General features: G+C 35.1%; 1 protein-coding gene across 9 annotated transcripts in view; it reads left to right on the forward strand.

The window, feature by feature from the left end:
• LOC131064461 (transcription factor GTE12) overlaps positions 1 to 15750 on the forward strand; it is a 108795-nt gene extending 93045 nt beyond the window's left edge. For all 9 annotated transcript variants that reach the window (XM_057998612.2, XM_057998613.2, XM_057998611.2 and 6 more), the window contains 2 exons: positions 14592 to 14762; positions 14935 to 15750. In XM_057998612.2, the coding sequence (XP_057854595.2) occupies positions 14592 to 14762; positions 14935 to 15120 (357 nt within the window). In that variant the 3' untranslated portion in view covers positions 15121 to 15750. The remainder of the gene's footprint in view (positions 1 to 14591; positions 14763 to 14934) is intronic.
• The last annotated feature ends 876 nt before the right edge of the window (positions 15751 to 16626 follow it).

Raw genomic sequence — 16626 nt, forward strand, 5'->3', positions numbered from 1 at the left:
TTATTAATTTAATAAACAAATAAATAATAAATAATTTGTTGGTAATTATTATATTAATTAATAATAATTATTTTATTAGAATAAATAACGATTAAGGAGGGGACATGACAAGAACATGGTTATATTGGGAAGGGGGGGGGGTGTGAATCAGTATAACATCAAACTTTTACTTTTTGCAACTTAATAACAAAAGATCATAACTTAATCCCAAAGCATATTCATTTCATATAAACATTCATATGAAATTTTAACTACCATGTACCACAAGTAGAACATAGGATATATGCATGGAAACCCTTACGGGAAAAACCACGGTAAAATAGCTTCCTTATATATAGAAAATTTCTTTAACAAATTTGTAGGTATCAACCCACTAGAGGCACCAACCCCTCATACTAATTTGTGAGCACCAACTCACTAGAGGCACCAACCTCTCATTCAAATTCCACCTTTTAACGGATGATGGATGATCCTATTCTTCTCAACGTGTCCATTATATCTGCTATGAAATATCTATAAGTCTGCCACAATCCTTTCTTCACTAGTATGATGAAGTTCTTTATACCTTCTTCAATTCTTTAACAAATTCGTAGGTATATAGAAAACTTCTATAATGTGTTCATTATATAGAAAACTTCTTTAACAAATTTGTAGGTATCAACCCACTAGAGGCACCAACCCCCTCATCCTAATTCTTGAGCACCAACTCACTAGAGGCACCAACCCCTCATTCAAATTCCACCTTTTAACGGATGATGGATGATCCTATTCTTCTCAACGTGTTCATTATATCTGCTATGAAATATCTATAAGTCTGCCACAATCCTTTCTTCACTAATATGATGAAGTTCTTTATACCTTCTTCAATTCCTAAATCTGCTACAAAACCTGATTTCAATGTTTGGCCAACTTTTGACTATAAAATTGTCATGGACTCTCTTACAGTTTCCTCCTTATATTCTGATCATAAATTGTCATTAGCATAATAACAATTATGTCACAAATCTCCTATAGACTTCACCTTAAATTTGAGAATAGTCTTCACATAATTCTTCCTCTTTCAAATGGCGTATGCACTAATCTTTATCTTCTTATCATTTTCAGACTCCACACACATTTATACCAAATCTGCCTTAAAATATATTTCATTTATCCACTTTAAATTCTTCCTTCAAATATTCTTTTCTTTACTTATATGAGATATATCTTCCTTATCACACTCACTCACATACAACTCCACACTCACTATTTCAATTTATTTCTCTCTTTTCTACAAGTCATACCCTTTGGAAAGATGCCACTTTAGAAGAGACGTGTCTTAGATGAAACATGTCCCTCAGATCACACTCTTTCAAGAATAACTAGTCTTTTTCTTAATCGCTGCATTAACAATCATAATCGCTGCTTCCTTGTATGCTATAATCAATCACCACTTTAATGAATCGTTGAATTGTTTATATCTTCATAATAAACCGCACCTTGATATGAATCATTTGCACATGTTAACCTCTTGTGTTTAAATTTGTTAAATTAAATATATTAAATTAAATATTATTAAAAACAAAATAGTATTATAGTAAATTTAAATAAATTATTAGTGAACCACCGAAATGTGTCTTCCTCCCCCCACAAGCCCCATGTTTCGGATTGGGGTGTCTCGGAGAAGTAAAGATGGGGAACCGCCGTCGAGACGGCTGGAGACACCTAGGCATCTCTCAAGCATCTCAGAGACTTCCAAGCGTGTCTCGGTTTTCAACGTGGCAAAAAGTTTTTTTTTTCTAGGCATGTCTTGAGCATCTCAGAGACTTCTAGGTGTCTCTCGGTTTTCAATGTGGCAAAAAATGTTTTTTTTTTTAAGTTTCAATTTTATTTTTCTTGCATTTTCAGGTTATTGACAAACCCTAATCTTATGTGGGCCCCATGTATGCCTTCCAAATCCTACAAAACCCCCTCAAATCCTCTCCGTTTCTCACATTTGATTTTCTAATTTTTTAACTAGCTAGCTGAAGAGGAGAGAAAAGAGTGTTTGAAGGAGTGAAAAGAGGATGGTTGAGTGAGTGCGAGTGCAAGAGAATTGACAAGGAGCAATAAAAAGAAGAGGATGAAGATTCTACCTCAATTTAACAATTTCATTTGTCAAATTGCAATTTTTAATTTTATTTAGCATTAAAGTTACAACTATTTAAAATTAAAAATTAAAATGGAAATCGTAAATCTTAGTATCTAGTATTTGCTATCTTACTATTTCAATTTGCTAAAGTTTCATTTGAAATGTAATTCTTATACGTCTTTTCATAACTAGTTATTCAAGTATTATATGTGTATCAGCACCACCCCTCGTCATCGTCCCCCCGCCGTGCCTAAACTTAAGCCCTTTGTCCCCCCCTCTCCAAAACCCATCCCCCCATCTCCTCATCTCAAAATGCTTTCGAACACTATAAATTATAATAAATATAAAAACATTAATTAGTTAAAATTTAATATAAATTTAAATTTTTTAAATTTTATATATTATATATCAATAATTTTTAATCTAAATTAACTATTTCAAAATGTTAATTATAATTTATTAAACATTAACGTTTAAAAACTAAATTTAGTAAAACAATTAATAAAATAAATAAAAATTCAAATTTAATTAAAATAATACTTAATATTAATAATGTTTATTATCGTCCAAGGGGTTGAGCTTAATTGGTTAAAACACTGGGTTCTCATTGTGGAGACCCAAGTTCAATTCCCAATAGGGACATCTAAAGTGGAATTCTAAGCTGTGACTCTTGGCCTTCCATAGGATGGGGAAGGTCTTGGGGTCAATCTAATCAAACATCATAATAATAATAATAGTAATAATAATAATTCAAAGATATGTAATGGGGATGGGGCCCCCTACTGTGGCCCCACTGGTTCATAGCTCCAGTCAAAAGCTATTCAAGCTTCGGCCAATTACCTATCAAACAAAAATAATGTTTATTATCAAAAATATAAAATGAATCATATTACATTTTATAAAAGACAATAAATATATAAAAACTATAAATACAAAAAGAACCTAAATTTTAAAGAAATAAAAGTTAAAAGCCCTAATATCAACTTTAATATATATATATTTCAATGAAAACATCACGACCTCGTATTAATATAAAGGTGAATTTTAACATTTTTTATTAGTTTGTTGAAGTTTGTCAAACTTTGAATTTAATACTTGAAAGATGCCGAACCCTATGACTTAGTCTGCAACACATGAAATTTTCAAAGCCTTCAATTGAAACTGAAAATGTCTATATAAACAACAAAAATCTATTTTCTACAATTCATGGGTTAAACTCTATTTGATTTGCTCTGTCTTTATGTTATGGAAATGCTCTTCAATTTTTTAAAAAAGTAGTCGTCTCTTTTCCTAAAAAAATTTAAGTTTTTTTTTTTAAAATCGCCGATTTTTTCCCCATTTTTCCTTTGATTTCTTCAAAAAATCTTATACTTTTGGTTTGCCAAATTTTCTCCAAACTATTTTTGCTGCTAAATATATTGCAAGGGTTGATTTTAGCTTTTTGGTCGTCTTTGTTCTATATTTCTTCCTTCCTAACATCTTGGATCCTATACCCTCTCCCTTATATTTAGAGTGTTTGGTCTGATACTATCTCTTCATTTCTCTCCTCTTGCTATCTCATTATGATGATGTATTAAAGTTTGATCCAGAATGTTGATGATAAAAATTGCAGTGTCAAATCAAGAAATCTGTTATAAATTGTTAATATGGACTGTAAAAACTTCATGTATTTAATGTAACACTCTGTTAAGTCAATTTGGAATCAGTTGGGAAATTTTTTTATTATGATAATGATATAGAAGGGCCTTATTCACATTAGGGAGGTTTTCTTTCAAATACCTGCATCAAGAATTATCCACCTACAGTACATGCTGTATTCATTTTCAAAATCTCCATGACTTTCCATAATGCAGGTCCTCTATGGCTCAATCAGAATCAACTATGTATAAACATCAAATCAGAGAAGTAGAAAAGCTTCATGCATATATAACTGGGAAGGAGTAAAATATGCTAACATTTTCTTCACTTCAAGTAACACTTTTTATGCACAGTTTACAGGAGTAGCTACTACTTTAATAATATGACAAGTACAAGCTCTTGCGGAAAGCCAAACAGCTACCTCTGAGATAGTGTCAGTGAATGAGGGTTTCTGCTGAACATAGGAAAACCTGCGAGTAAAATTTAACAATGTTTCCAACTGAGTCTGGCCATAAATGCTATTTGAATAGCTAATATGTGGGTCATTTTCTATGCATTGCACCTCCGATGAATTGATAAATATGTTTGGAGTAGAACAAAAGCAAACCAGATTGAACTAGAGATTGTTAAGTCCATGCTTTTAGAAATTTGCAACAGATTTGCTTCACACAATCTTGTAAGTTCTAGCATTCCTCAAAGTATTACAATGCACACACTTCCCATATAAGTTTAGCTGCATAATATTTATTCTTTCAAAAATTATCTTTCGTGTCAAACACTGGTCCTTCCTTTGCCCTACCTATTCAATCCTTACCATCTCCCTTGATCATTAGTTTGATGAAGTTAGATTGACCAAGTCTCCGGCCAAGGTACCCCATAAATAAGACGAGCTTGTGGCAATCCCTGTGAGCTCCAATCTTGCTAGTCCAACTGTAACCCACAACTTCCATGAAGCTTTTTGGCATGAGACATACCAGATCTGCAAAGAAGAGTTGAGATCTTATGTATCCCAATATGCCAAAAATTCATCATCCAAGCTAAACTTTCCATTCCCAAAGGAGAATTGCTGCTAGCCCAAACAAGAAAATTCCCCTAACATTTCCTTCATGGATGAAATGGAAGAAAGAGTATAGTTGTTAAAAGAGCATGCCCAAATCTATCAATTCATGGTCAATTGTCCTAGGGCCAAGTCCTTGTGTTGCTAGGTCCAACAAAACTGGAAACCCACTGGATATGTGAATCTTCTAATTATTCCTAAGTATACTTTGACACAGTCTTTGCCTTGAAGAATGAAAAAGATTGCATCTTCCAAGAAGGTACCCGGTTTCTTATAAAATATGGCCTCTGTATGAAACCTTGGGCATCGATATTTAACCCAACTAGAGATCTCTCAAGTATAGCCTCCGTTTGGGTAAGATTCCACTTCCTTCCTAGTGAGTATCGGAAAAAACCCAACTGTAAAAGATTGTTATGCCATAGGAGAACATATAGTTTCATTTGAGCTCATGAGAAATGTAGGCATGATGAACTATTCAGACCTGTGTTAACATCAACTTTGACCAGAGACTCCCAAATTAAATCATCCTAGACATGGAAAGGAATGATTTGGAACAAACTTTGGATTATGAATATGGACATCTAGCATGGATTTTGTCCACCGAGGAAAAATGAAACAACCTGCAAGTGATTTGGCCTAGTGACCAAGAATGCCAATGAAAGAGATCAAATGAGCTGGTATGAAATAGAGAGAAGAGCCATTAAGAAAACAAGTTTCAAAAGGCATATACAAGAAACAGGAAAGATCTGAAAAATTTCATGACTCTATCCCTCTAATCCTTCTGTAGCTTTTGTTAATGCATTAGTAGCCTATGCAAGATAAGACTCTCCTAACTCAGTAATCTCCTATATTCTGTTTACTCATTTCATGCTTTATGTTTTGATCACAATTATGATATTGATATTGGATTAGATTGACGACCTGCTTAACTATGTTAAGCGTCAATCTATAATGCTATTGGGCTATTAACCCGATAGCATACAATGCTAACAACTATTGTTATTGTTTATGTTATATTAATCCATATGCTTTGATACTGATTCATAATTGGGTATGTTTTATCTATAACAATTAACAAATGACATATGATATCGAGCGGATATGTTTAAAGCACTATTATCATTAACATATCGATCGGATATGATTAAGCACTATTATCATCATCAATGATACCGATTCATTATCGGGCATGGTATAAACGCTGTTATCATTAAAGATACTGATTCATTATCGGGTATGTCTGAAGCACCGATTAGTTATGAATTGGTTGTTGTTAGTAGGGGTCACGACCAAGATGTGTCTGAAGCACCGATTAGTTATGAATTGGTTGTTGTTAGCAGGGGTCACGACCAAGTGACATCTTGGTCGGACATGTCTAAAAGACATGTCCGATCAAGGTGCCACTTGATCGTGGCCACCCTACTACTTATACATCATTCCAATCAAAGGAGATGACATTGAAATCGATACATGTTCATTCTCCTTACCTGCAGCAAAAGAAAGATAGCAATATTAGTGTCGTTGGCATAATATCAAATTTAAAATACACCATCCTGCATATAACTTGTCCATTAAATTGGAAATTACAATACATTTACATGGGTATCAGAGCCAAGTTGATCGAACTTAAGGCTATTTAATTTCGTGAAACAAATTTAAGAACAAGGTTATATACTACATCACATTTCTTCAAATGGCCAGTGCTATCAGATTCGAAGACAGACTTGGAGGTGGCGATGATTTTTCAGCCTGGAAATTCAGAATTCAAATGATCTTAAAGGAGAACAAAGTGGATTCTTCAAACTAAAAATGATCAACCCGAAAATGAACCTGACAAAACAGCATGGATTGAGGGAAATGAAAAGGCAATAAAAATAATAGTTGATGGGGTGAGAAACAACATGATGCCCATCATAAGAAAACATCAGACAACCTATAAAATGTTCAAAGCTCTTGAAAGCACATTTGAGATATCAAATGCAAGTCGAACTCTAGCACTAAAATGAGAAATAAATCATATCACCATGAACAAAGGGGAGACAATCAACGCCTACTTTATGCGGATATCAATTCTAAAAGATGAACTTGCAACTCTAGACTACGAGATCTAAAGCAAAGAACTAACACTCATTGCTTTAGATGGGTTGCCTAGTGGATGGAGCACATTCGTCCAAGGCATCAGTGCAAGGTCCAAATATCCCAAATTTGAAAGATTAAGGGATGACTGTCTCCAAGAGGAATCAAGATTGAACAAAATAGGAATGAAACACAAGAATATAGATGAAGACCTGCAGGTTCTAAACACCAACTCCACCAAGCAAAACAAGAAAAGGCAGTTTAGAAAGAGAAAAGGTCGTCAAGGCAAGAACACTTCAAAGAAGGACTTATCTCACATTCAATGTTACAGATGTGATCAGTTCGAACACTTCGTTGCAAAATGCCCAGAAAGAACCAAGAAACATGCTACATTTGTCAAAGCAGGGAAGACTAAAGGGGAAGATGACTCCGGGAAATACGTATTCTACTCAGCACTCACAAGTCAAGCTTCTAACAAAATCAACTCATGGGTGATTGATAGTGGTTCATCCAGGCACATCACTGGGTTTAGAGAAGTACTTGATTCCATGACAGAGGAGAGTAATGAGGACGTAACCATCGGAGATGACTCCACATACCCAGTTAGAGGAGTAGGAACCTGCACCATCAAATTGAAGACAGGCATAACCTTACAGCTTGAAGGAGTACTATATGTCCCTGGCATCAAAAGAAATCTAGTTTCTATATCGGCAATGGAAGATAAAGGATACAGAGTGACATTCATGGACAACAAAGTATTGGCCTGGCCAAGGAACTCCTCCATCAAGAAGGCAAAGACCATTGGACAGAGATAGGGCTATTTGTATGAGCTGTGCACGGAAACCAATCTAGCCCTAATCCATTAAGCCACTAATGCAAATGAAGTGTGTCATAGAAGATTAGGCCATCTGAATTTTAGGGCTTTATCTTCAATGGGAAACCTTGTCACAGGTCTACCCAAATTAAAGCAAGATCATTCAGGGGCATGCAAAGGATGTGCCCTAGGTAGGAATACCAAAGGTGCATTCCAAAATAGTACTAGGAAAACTAGCAAAATTCTAGAATTAGTTCATTCTGATGTATGTGGACCTATGTCCGTATCCTCTCTAGGGGGATTCTTGTATTATGTAATATTTGTTGATGACTACTCTAGGAAGACTTGGATCTACTTTCTGAAAAGTAAAGAATCAAAAGAGATCCTCTCTAGGTTTAAAGAATTTAAATCACTAACTGAAAACCACTCAGGAAACAAAGTTAAAACCCTAAGAACCGACAATGGGAGAGAATACACATCAGATTCATTTAAAGAATTTTGTAGAGATAATGGGATTAAGAGGGAGCTTACTATACCTTATAACCCTCAACAAAATGGGGTAGCAGAAAGAAAAAATAGGACTATAGTTGAAGCTGCCAAAGCCATGATTCTAGATCAAAACCTTAACACTAATCTCTGGGCTGAAGCTTCCAGCACCGCTGTATATATACAGAATAGGTGCCCTCACTCCCATCTTGAGGACAAAACTCTTGAGGAAGTATTCACTAAGATTAAGCCTGATATTAGCCACCTTAGGATATTTGGATGTCCTGTCTATATCCATATACCTAAAGAAAAGAGACTAAAACTAGAACCTTCTGGAAAAAGAGGATTGCTTGTAGGATATAGTGAAACCTCCAAAGCCTATAGAATCTATGTACCTAGTCAAAGAAATATTGAACTAAATAGGGATGTAATATTTGAAGAAGACCTAGCTTTCAAAAGAGCTCAGAACTTCATAGAACCTGAAATCTATGTACCTACCTCTAACTTAGATGAAAATCCTGCCCCTGAGTTTCAGAGAGAGAATCTAGATGAAACTGAAAATGAAAATGAAAACACACCTAGAAATCTCAAGAAAAGACCACTATGGGCCACCAAAACAGTAGAAGAAGCTCAGAGGTTTGCTGCTCCCTCTGGAACCTTCAGAGAAAGCAAAAGACCTAATAAGTTTACTAGCTATGTTGCTCTTATGAATGACCTATCTAAAAACGAACCTGACAATGTAACAGATGCCCTTAAACATCAAGTATGGAAGGATGCTATGTCTGAAGAGTATCAATCCATGATGAAAAATGATGTATGGGAAATTATCCCTAGGCCAACTAAGAAGTCTGTTGTTTCTTCTAAATGGCTCTTCAAGATCAAACATGCAACAGATGGCAGCATTGAAAAATATAAGGCAAGATTTGTAGCCAGAGGTTTTTCTCAAAAGGAAGGGATAGACTATGAAGAAACATTTGCTCCTGTAGCCAGATATACCTCAGTAAGGGCTGTACTAGCCATTGCAGCAGCAAAGGGATGGAAGGTACATCAAATGGATGTAAAGACAGCTTTTCTTAATGGAGAGATATCTGAAGAAGTATACCTAGAGCAACCTGAAGGGTTTGAGATCCATCATGCAGAATCTCATGTGTGTAGACTCAAGAAAGCCCTATATGGGCTCAAACAGGTTCCCAGGGCCTAGTATGAAAGAATTGACACATATCTATCAACACTAGGCTTCTCTAAAATGAAGCAGATCCTAATGTCTACTACAAACAGAATAAAGGTGATATGCTAATAATGATTTTATATGTTGATGATTTATTAATCATAGGAGAGGATCATCTTATAGATCAATGCAAGAAAGAGCTATCCAAAGAATTTGATATGAAGGACTTGGGATTCCTTCATTATTTCCTAGGGTTGGAAGTATGGCAGAATCCTGACAATATTGTTCTAAACCAAGGCAAGTATACATTAGATATCCTGAAGAGATTTGGAATGCTCAACTGTAGACCTATGACCGCTCCAACGGAAACCAATCTTCATAAACTTAAAGAAGCAGCAACAGAATCACCTTCTACTGACCCCACTCTATACAGGCAAATGATTGGGTCTCTTATGTATCTAGTAAATACAAGACCAGATATCTGCTATGCAATAAATGCCTTGAGTCAGTTTATGTGTGAGCCAAAGGAGATACACCTGGTAGCAGTAAAACACATTATGAGATATTTACAAGGCACCTTTAACCTTGGTCTCAAGTATAAGAAAATTGATCTTAATCTACACGGATTCTCAGATTCAGATTGGGCCGGAAGTGTGACTGATCGGAAAAGCACCTCTGGGTGTTGCTTCAGTTTGGGATCAGCCATGATATCCTGGATCAGTAGAAAACAATCTTCTGTAGCGCAAAGTTCCACCGAGGCCGAATACATTGCAGCTTCCATGGCTGCCCGAGAAGCAGTGTGGCTTAGAAAGTTGCTTGTGGGATTGTTTGGCAATCCGATGAAACCTACTATCATCCATTGCGACAATCAAAGTTGCATAAAACTTTCAGTGAATCTAGTGTTCCATGATAGATCCAAACATATTGAGATCCCATACCATTATGTCCGAGACATGGTAGACAAAAATGTGATCAAATTAGAATATGTTAGTACAGGAGATCAGACTGTAGATATTCTGACCGAACCACTTTCCAGAGTGAAGGTTGATCACTTCAGAAAGGGTTTAGGTATGATAGAAAGGTAATCTGCTTTGTAAATAAGATGTTGAAAATGTAAACTTCTTTTGTCATGTTGAGACATTTTGGGTTTTACCCCCTGTGCTCATATCTAAGAGGTGACGATCTCTCAGATTATGAACACTTGTATGCAGACATCATAAGGTGACGATCTTATGATTCTCAAACCAGTTATCACGTTGGATCTCTGGTATGTCATGGATGTGCCATGATGTTGTTGTGATAAAACATTTGAATGAAATGTTTGTGCACATATCACAACCTGGAAAAGATGAGAATTTAACCATCCTCATATGTTTATCCTCAGTATTGCGTGTTTAGGCAATACTGATATCACGTGTTTAGGTGATATCTTGTCATAATAAAATGATGAATCTATTATATCACATAGATTGGTGGTACCCTATGTCACATACTTAGGATAATGTTTTATGTTTGTATCCTATGTTCTGATGGTACTACATATTATATGTATAGATGATATATATTCTTGGAGATTGACACTTTGAAAAAGAAATGTGATGCAGGTTACCTTATCTTCCAAAAACTAAGAGGGAGTGTTAATGCATTAGTAGCCTCTGCAAGATAAGACTCTCCTAACTCAGTAATCTCCTATATTCTGTTTACTCATTTCATGCTTTATGTTTTGATCACAATTATGATATTGATATTGGATTAGATTGACGACCTGCTTAAGTATGTTAAGCGTCAATCTATAATGCTATCGGGCTATTAACCCGATAGCATATTAATGTCGATTCATATCGGCATTAATATGCTATCGGTGTATTAACCCGTTAGCATACAATGCTAACAACTATTGTTATTGTTTATGTTATATTAATCCATATGCTTTGATACCGATTCATAATCGGGTATGTTTTATCTGTAACAATTAACAAATGACATATGATATCGATCGGATATGTTTAAAGCACTATTATCATTAACATATTGATCGGATATGATTAAGCACTATTATCATCAGCAATGATACCGATTCATTATCGGGCATGGTATAAACACTATTATCATTAAAGATACCGATTCATTATTGGGTATGTCTGAAGCACCGATTAGTTATGAATTGGTTGTTGTTAGTAGGGGTCACGACCAAGTGACATCTTGGTTGGACATTTCTAAAAGACATGTCCGATCAAGGTGCCACTTGATCATGGCCACCCTACTACTTATACATCATTCCAATCAAAGGAGATGACATTGAAATCGATACATGCTCATTCTCCTTACCTGCAGCAAAAGAAAGATAGCAATATTAGTGTCATTGGCATAATATCAAATTTAAAATACACCATCCTGCATTTAACTTGTCCATTAAATTGGAAATTACAATACATTTACAGCTTTGATGGAGTAAGATAAGAAAACTACCAACCTTGCTACTACATCAATGAAAAAAAGCAACTCTACAGGTCACAAATAGGGGAGCCATATAATTTGCAGTGGTCTTTAAGACTCAAAAATGTCAACACAAGAGACCACATATAAAGTCGGCACGAGAACTTTGCTCTTGGGAATCAATCCATAAGAGCCTGTAGATTTGGGACTTGACTGCAAGTAGAGATAAAAGAAGTGTATCTTGAGGATGCATCCTGAGGAATTTTTTGATGTACCTTCATTTGGTGGCATCTTGGGGATGTGGAAACAAGACAAAAATGTCTCGTCCCTGACCCCACTCTCTGGAAAATGTGTGGGCCTTCCTGTGGTTATGTCTTTCTTCCAAGTAAAATGGGCTTTAGACCTGTTTTTGTAACAGAAGAACACCTTTTTCATGCTCTCAGCCATAACCCCTGTTTTTCTGAAAGGGGTTTGTCTTTTCATAAAAAATTATGTTGATATGAATGCGACTTATCTTTATCAGTAGCCCTATCTTTATCAGTAGCCCTCTATGTAGATCCAACCCAATAGGTTCAGTAAGCAAATTATGTGATGCAACTGGGTGATTCTAGGGCTGACACTTCAAAGCAGTTAAGAAAGCTGAAGAGTATCAAATGAAGGCTGGAGGGGGCAGCTTTGAAAAAGCCAAGTTTACCATAGGGCCACTCTGAAGGAACAAACAGTTGGGTGGCATATTTGCAGTGTTCCATGGGGACACATCCCTGTGGATCTGGGTAACATCCCAGAGATCCCAGAGACTTAGGGAATTGTGGAGACGTCCTCTTTTTTCAGGACTGGGCATTTGTTGGACACAAATAAAAAAGGTAGTTTCTTAGGAAAATGGTGCTAAAAATTCCTAAAAAGCTAAACGTGGGAGGATAGTCATTGTGAATTCAGTACATTTTATTTACTTTTTAAATCTTCAGCAGCTTTTAGTTTGTAAAGTTATTTGAACAGCCATCCCATCACTGTCCCCAAAATTTGTTGAAATTTCTTTCTGTTCCCAAAAATATGTCCTCATGTTCCCTCATTTCGGAAAGATTCCAAGAAAAACTCTGGATTTGTAGAAGATTGTTTATCATAATAGGAATGTCCTTAGTAATGTGACTTATTAGCTGACCAAGATGTTGTGGACACTTAAAGCAAACACTTGCATCACTGTCCCCAAAATTTGTTTAAATTTCTTGCTGTTCCCAAAAATACGTCCTCATGTTCCCTCATTTTGGAAGATTCCAAGAAGCACTCTGGATTTGCAGAAGATTGGTTATCATAATAGGAATGTCCTCAGTAATGTGACTAATTAGCTGACCAAGATGTTGTGGACACTTAAAGCAAACACTTCTGGCAGTATCAGAGAGGGGCTGCACATTTTTGTATCTTAGTTGCTCAGGTGCATCTTGGATATTTTGGGACTATGGACCTACTTTTTCCAAGAGTATGTATGATTTCGGATCAAGCATCTGGGGTCAGTTTGGTGTGAAATGCTACTGCAACAGCTCAGAGGAATCCACAACTGCTTTATGAATGATTACTGTTTGTGGGGAAACTGTCATGAGGCTGTGCCTGTCATTTTTTTGAAGTCTTTTGGATGCTATATGGTAAGTAGATTATTACAACTACTAATTGCTCTTTTAATTTCTAAAGCTCTCGTATTTAGTGGTGGTCGTCTGGAAGATGTTCGTATTACCTTAGTTAGTCTTGTTTTGGTGTTAGTAATTGTATATTGATTACTCTTTAGTAATATATATTTCTTTTATACATGTTTTTAATTTAATGTAGAAGAAGAAGAAATTTTTAACATGCACGAGGCTAAGAATAGCCTACGGGACAGCTCGCCTGATCAAACCGACTTTTGCAATTCCATCCTTCTCCTATGCATAAAGGATAACTTATACAATCTTTGTTTAGATGCTATGCATATCATGCTTCAATTAGGATGATTTCAAGTGGTAACTTAAGGGGACCTTTATAGCAAATATTCGGGTTCAGACTCTTGAAATATTACTGACATGGAGTAAAGTACTGCATCTAATGGTCAATGTGGTGTACCTCAATGGATGCACTAGGTGCAAATTCTGGATGAATTCGACAGAATAAATACCTCCCAGCTTGATATCTTTGCAGAATGTAAGCTCCACCGTAGTTAAACTGGGGATAATTAGTTCATCAGGGGAAAATAAATGTTTATTATCATGCATAAAACCAAAAAGAAACATTCCTAGAAATTTATCAATGACTGTTAAGCTTCTCAATAAATGTCGGTAGATGTCAAATTACATTTAGTGGGAGTTAGAATCCATCGAATTCAGCTTCATATAGACAACAATGTTTCCTTTGAAGACTGTGATAACTTCTATGGAAAGAAAAGAGCACTCTTTAAAAATTAAAATAATTAGGAATATATGTTTCATCAAAAATTGAAAAAACTTATTCCATAGCTGTATCTAAGGGTTATGAGTCAATGTAAAGTAATCACTAAAACAGTGCAAGGGCAATGTTAAAACTTCAAATGTCCTGATAATTTCTGGAATACAAATAAATGCTACAAAAAATCGTTTTTGTTTGCTAAAACTCGATATATGTAAGGCTTCAAAGAGGACCCCTTGTTTACCAAAGATAATCACGTAGAGAATATTAAAACAACTTGCTCATGCTAATTCCTTGGGCATATCTATTGTGCGTTTGCATTTTTAGCAAGCTATCTCTAATTGGAGACTTTGTTGGCAAACCTTATACTAAATCTTCGGAAATTTGTGTTATTACTTAGCCACTTAAGATCGAAGAGGGAAGAGAAATGGACAAGGCACAAGAACCGAAGGAAGTTGATGGATGCATAGAAAGGTTGGAAGAAAGATCTGCGAAAGAGGTTCTAGAAGCACACAAAGACAAAGAGCGGCTGCAAGAAAAAAAGGGGCAAATTGGAGAAGATTTGGAAAAGGTATATTCATAAATTCTTAAGATATTTTAAGATCTTATTGCACTTTATAGTATTTAGTTCCAACTATATTTATTCTTTTTGGAACAAGTACAGATTTAAGGCTTTTTTCAATCTATAATCTTTTACTGATTTGGATCAAGCCTATGCTCAATTACCTTGTTGAAAATGGCAGGAGTCATCTGGGAAGTACTTTTCTGCAGATATCAACTTTCCTCTGCAAAACACAAGCCCCTCAATTTCAAAAATGGGCATGGTTCTTTTTGGGACATGGAACTGGCCTCATTCATTAACTTACCGTCCACCCAGACAATGTGCAGATAATCCTATTATGGATGTAATATCATCATTTACAGATTAGGTGGTCTCCTTCATACCCCCAGATTGGAAGATTTTCAACCTAAATGTGCAACTAAAGTATTTAACGCTTAAGATAATGGCAAGTTACATGCAGCCACTCCCTGTTCTGAAAAAGCATGGTAATGTGAAGCATCACACATTGTATCAGTTTATGTGTGCAAGGTGGTCTGTGATCTTTAAAATGAAGTTCGTTGTTAAACTGCCAAGACAATGCAAAATGTGGTGGCTGTATATGTCTTACTGCTATACAAATCTGAGAGGTATACTTTTTATGATTTTGAGGCAATACATATAACGCCTATTTTGGAATCGAAGGGTGATCAAGTTCAAAGGCATGTCAGTGGTTATGAATGACAGCAAAGCACCGACAATGTTGTACGTTTTACTTTCTAGAACCAGGAAATAGCTGCTTACCGTGAATACTAGGTCCAACAAAGAATTCTTATTCGAGAAAATGAACAAGGCGCTTATGCTCAATTTAGTCAACGGGAAATAAATGGCTGATGATGAGGTTGCCAGTTATAATGCTTTACAAGTCTATTTGTATATGCAGTTAATTCTTTGGCCAACTGGCTCGACGAACTTTATTGATTGTTTAGCATTGAATTTGATGATTATGAATCCAATTTTAGTTCGGTTGCATATAATCCATACTTTAAATAAGCACAATATTTTTATTGTCACGTGGTTAGACACCTATTGATTTGATTTGCTTTTACCTTAGTTGAGATTCAGTGAGGGAGAGGGTACATAGACGAGATTGATTGGATAATGCATAAATTTTCCATATCTTTTTTCTTTTTTCTTTTAAAGAGGTGATCTTTAAAAAATGAAGAGATTCAAAAAATGTTGTTAAGGACATACAAACACAACTTGTATATTGAAAAATACGTTCAGTAATAATGACATGTCCAATCAAAATACTAATTCATTTTTAGAAGTAAAAACTCATTCATATAGAAGACTTGTCCCGTCTTATATGATTAAATTTTTACTTTAGAAAATGAATTAGTATTTTGATTAAAGGTAAAAAAAATTTTAAGGTATGCGAAACTCTTTATAATATGATGTTAAAAAGGACATATATAAATACAACTTGCGTGTCAAAATGTATATATATGAAATTCTATAAAGATTTATATATCATAGGATAACAATAAGTATAAAGAAATAAGTGCCTATTGCATATTGAACAATCATTTTCCAACTTTAATATAAAAGAATTGGAACTTATTTAGTCAACCTATTGAATAATCAAGAAAAATAAGAAAGCTTAACTCTATTCTCTATTTGATAAGTCAACTTATATATAGCCTAACCAATCATAAATTGAATTCAACAACATAAATAACATTAGGCTTTTAAAAATAAACTATAAAACACATTTTGTAAAATCATTAATAGAAATGATTTTGATCTTGCAGACACATGTGAGGTCTAGTTAATACAAAACTCCCTTTATTTATAGACCTTCACGAGGCTGGGTCAATCTTAATAGAGACTCCCT

This window comes from Cryptomeria japonica, chromosome 2 (assembly GCF_030272615.1).
Source record: "Cryptomeria japonica chromosome 2, Sugi_1.0, whole genome shotgun sequence".
Lineage (NCBI taxonomy): Eukaryota > Viridiplantae > Streptophyta > Pinopsida > Cupressales > Cupressaceae > Cryptomeria > Cryptomeria japonica.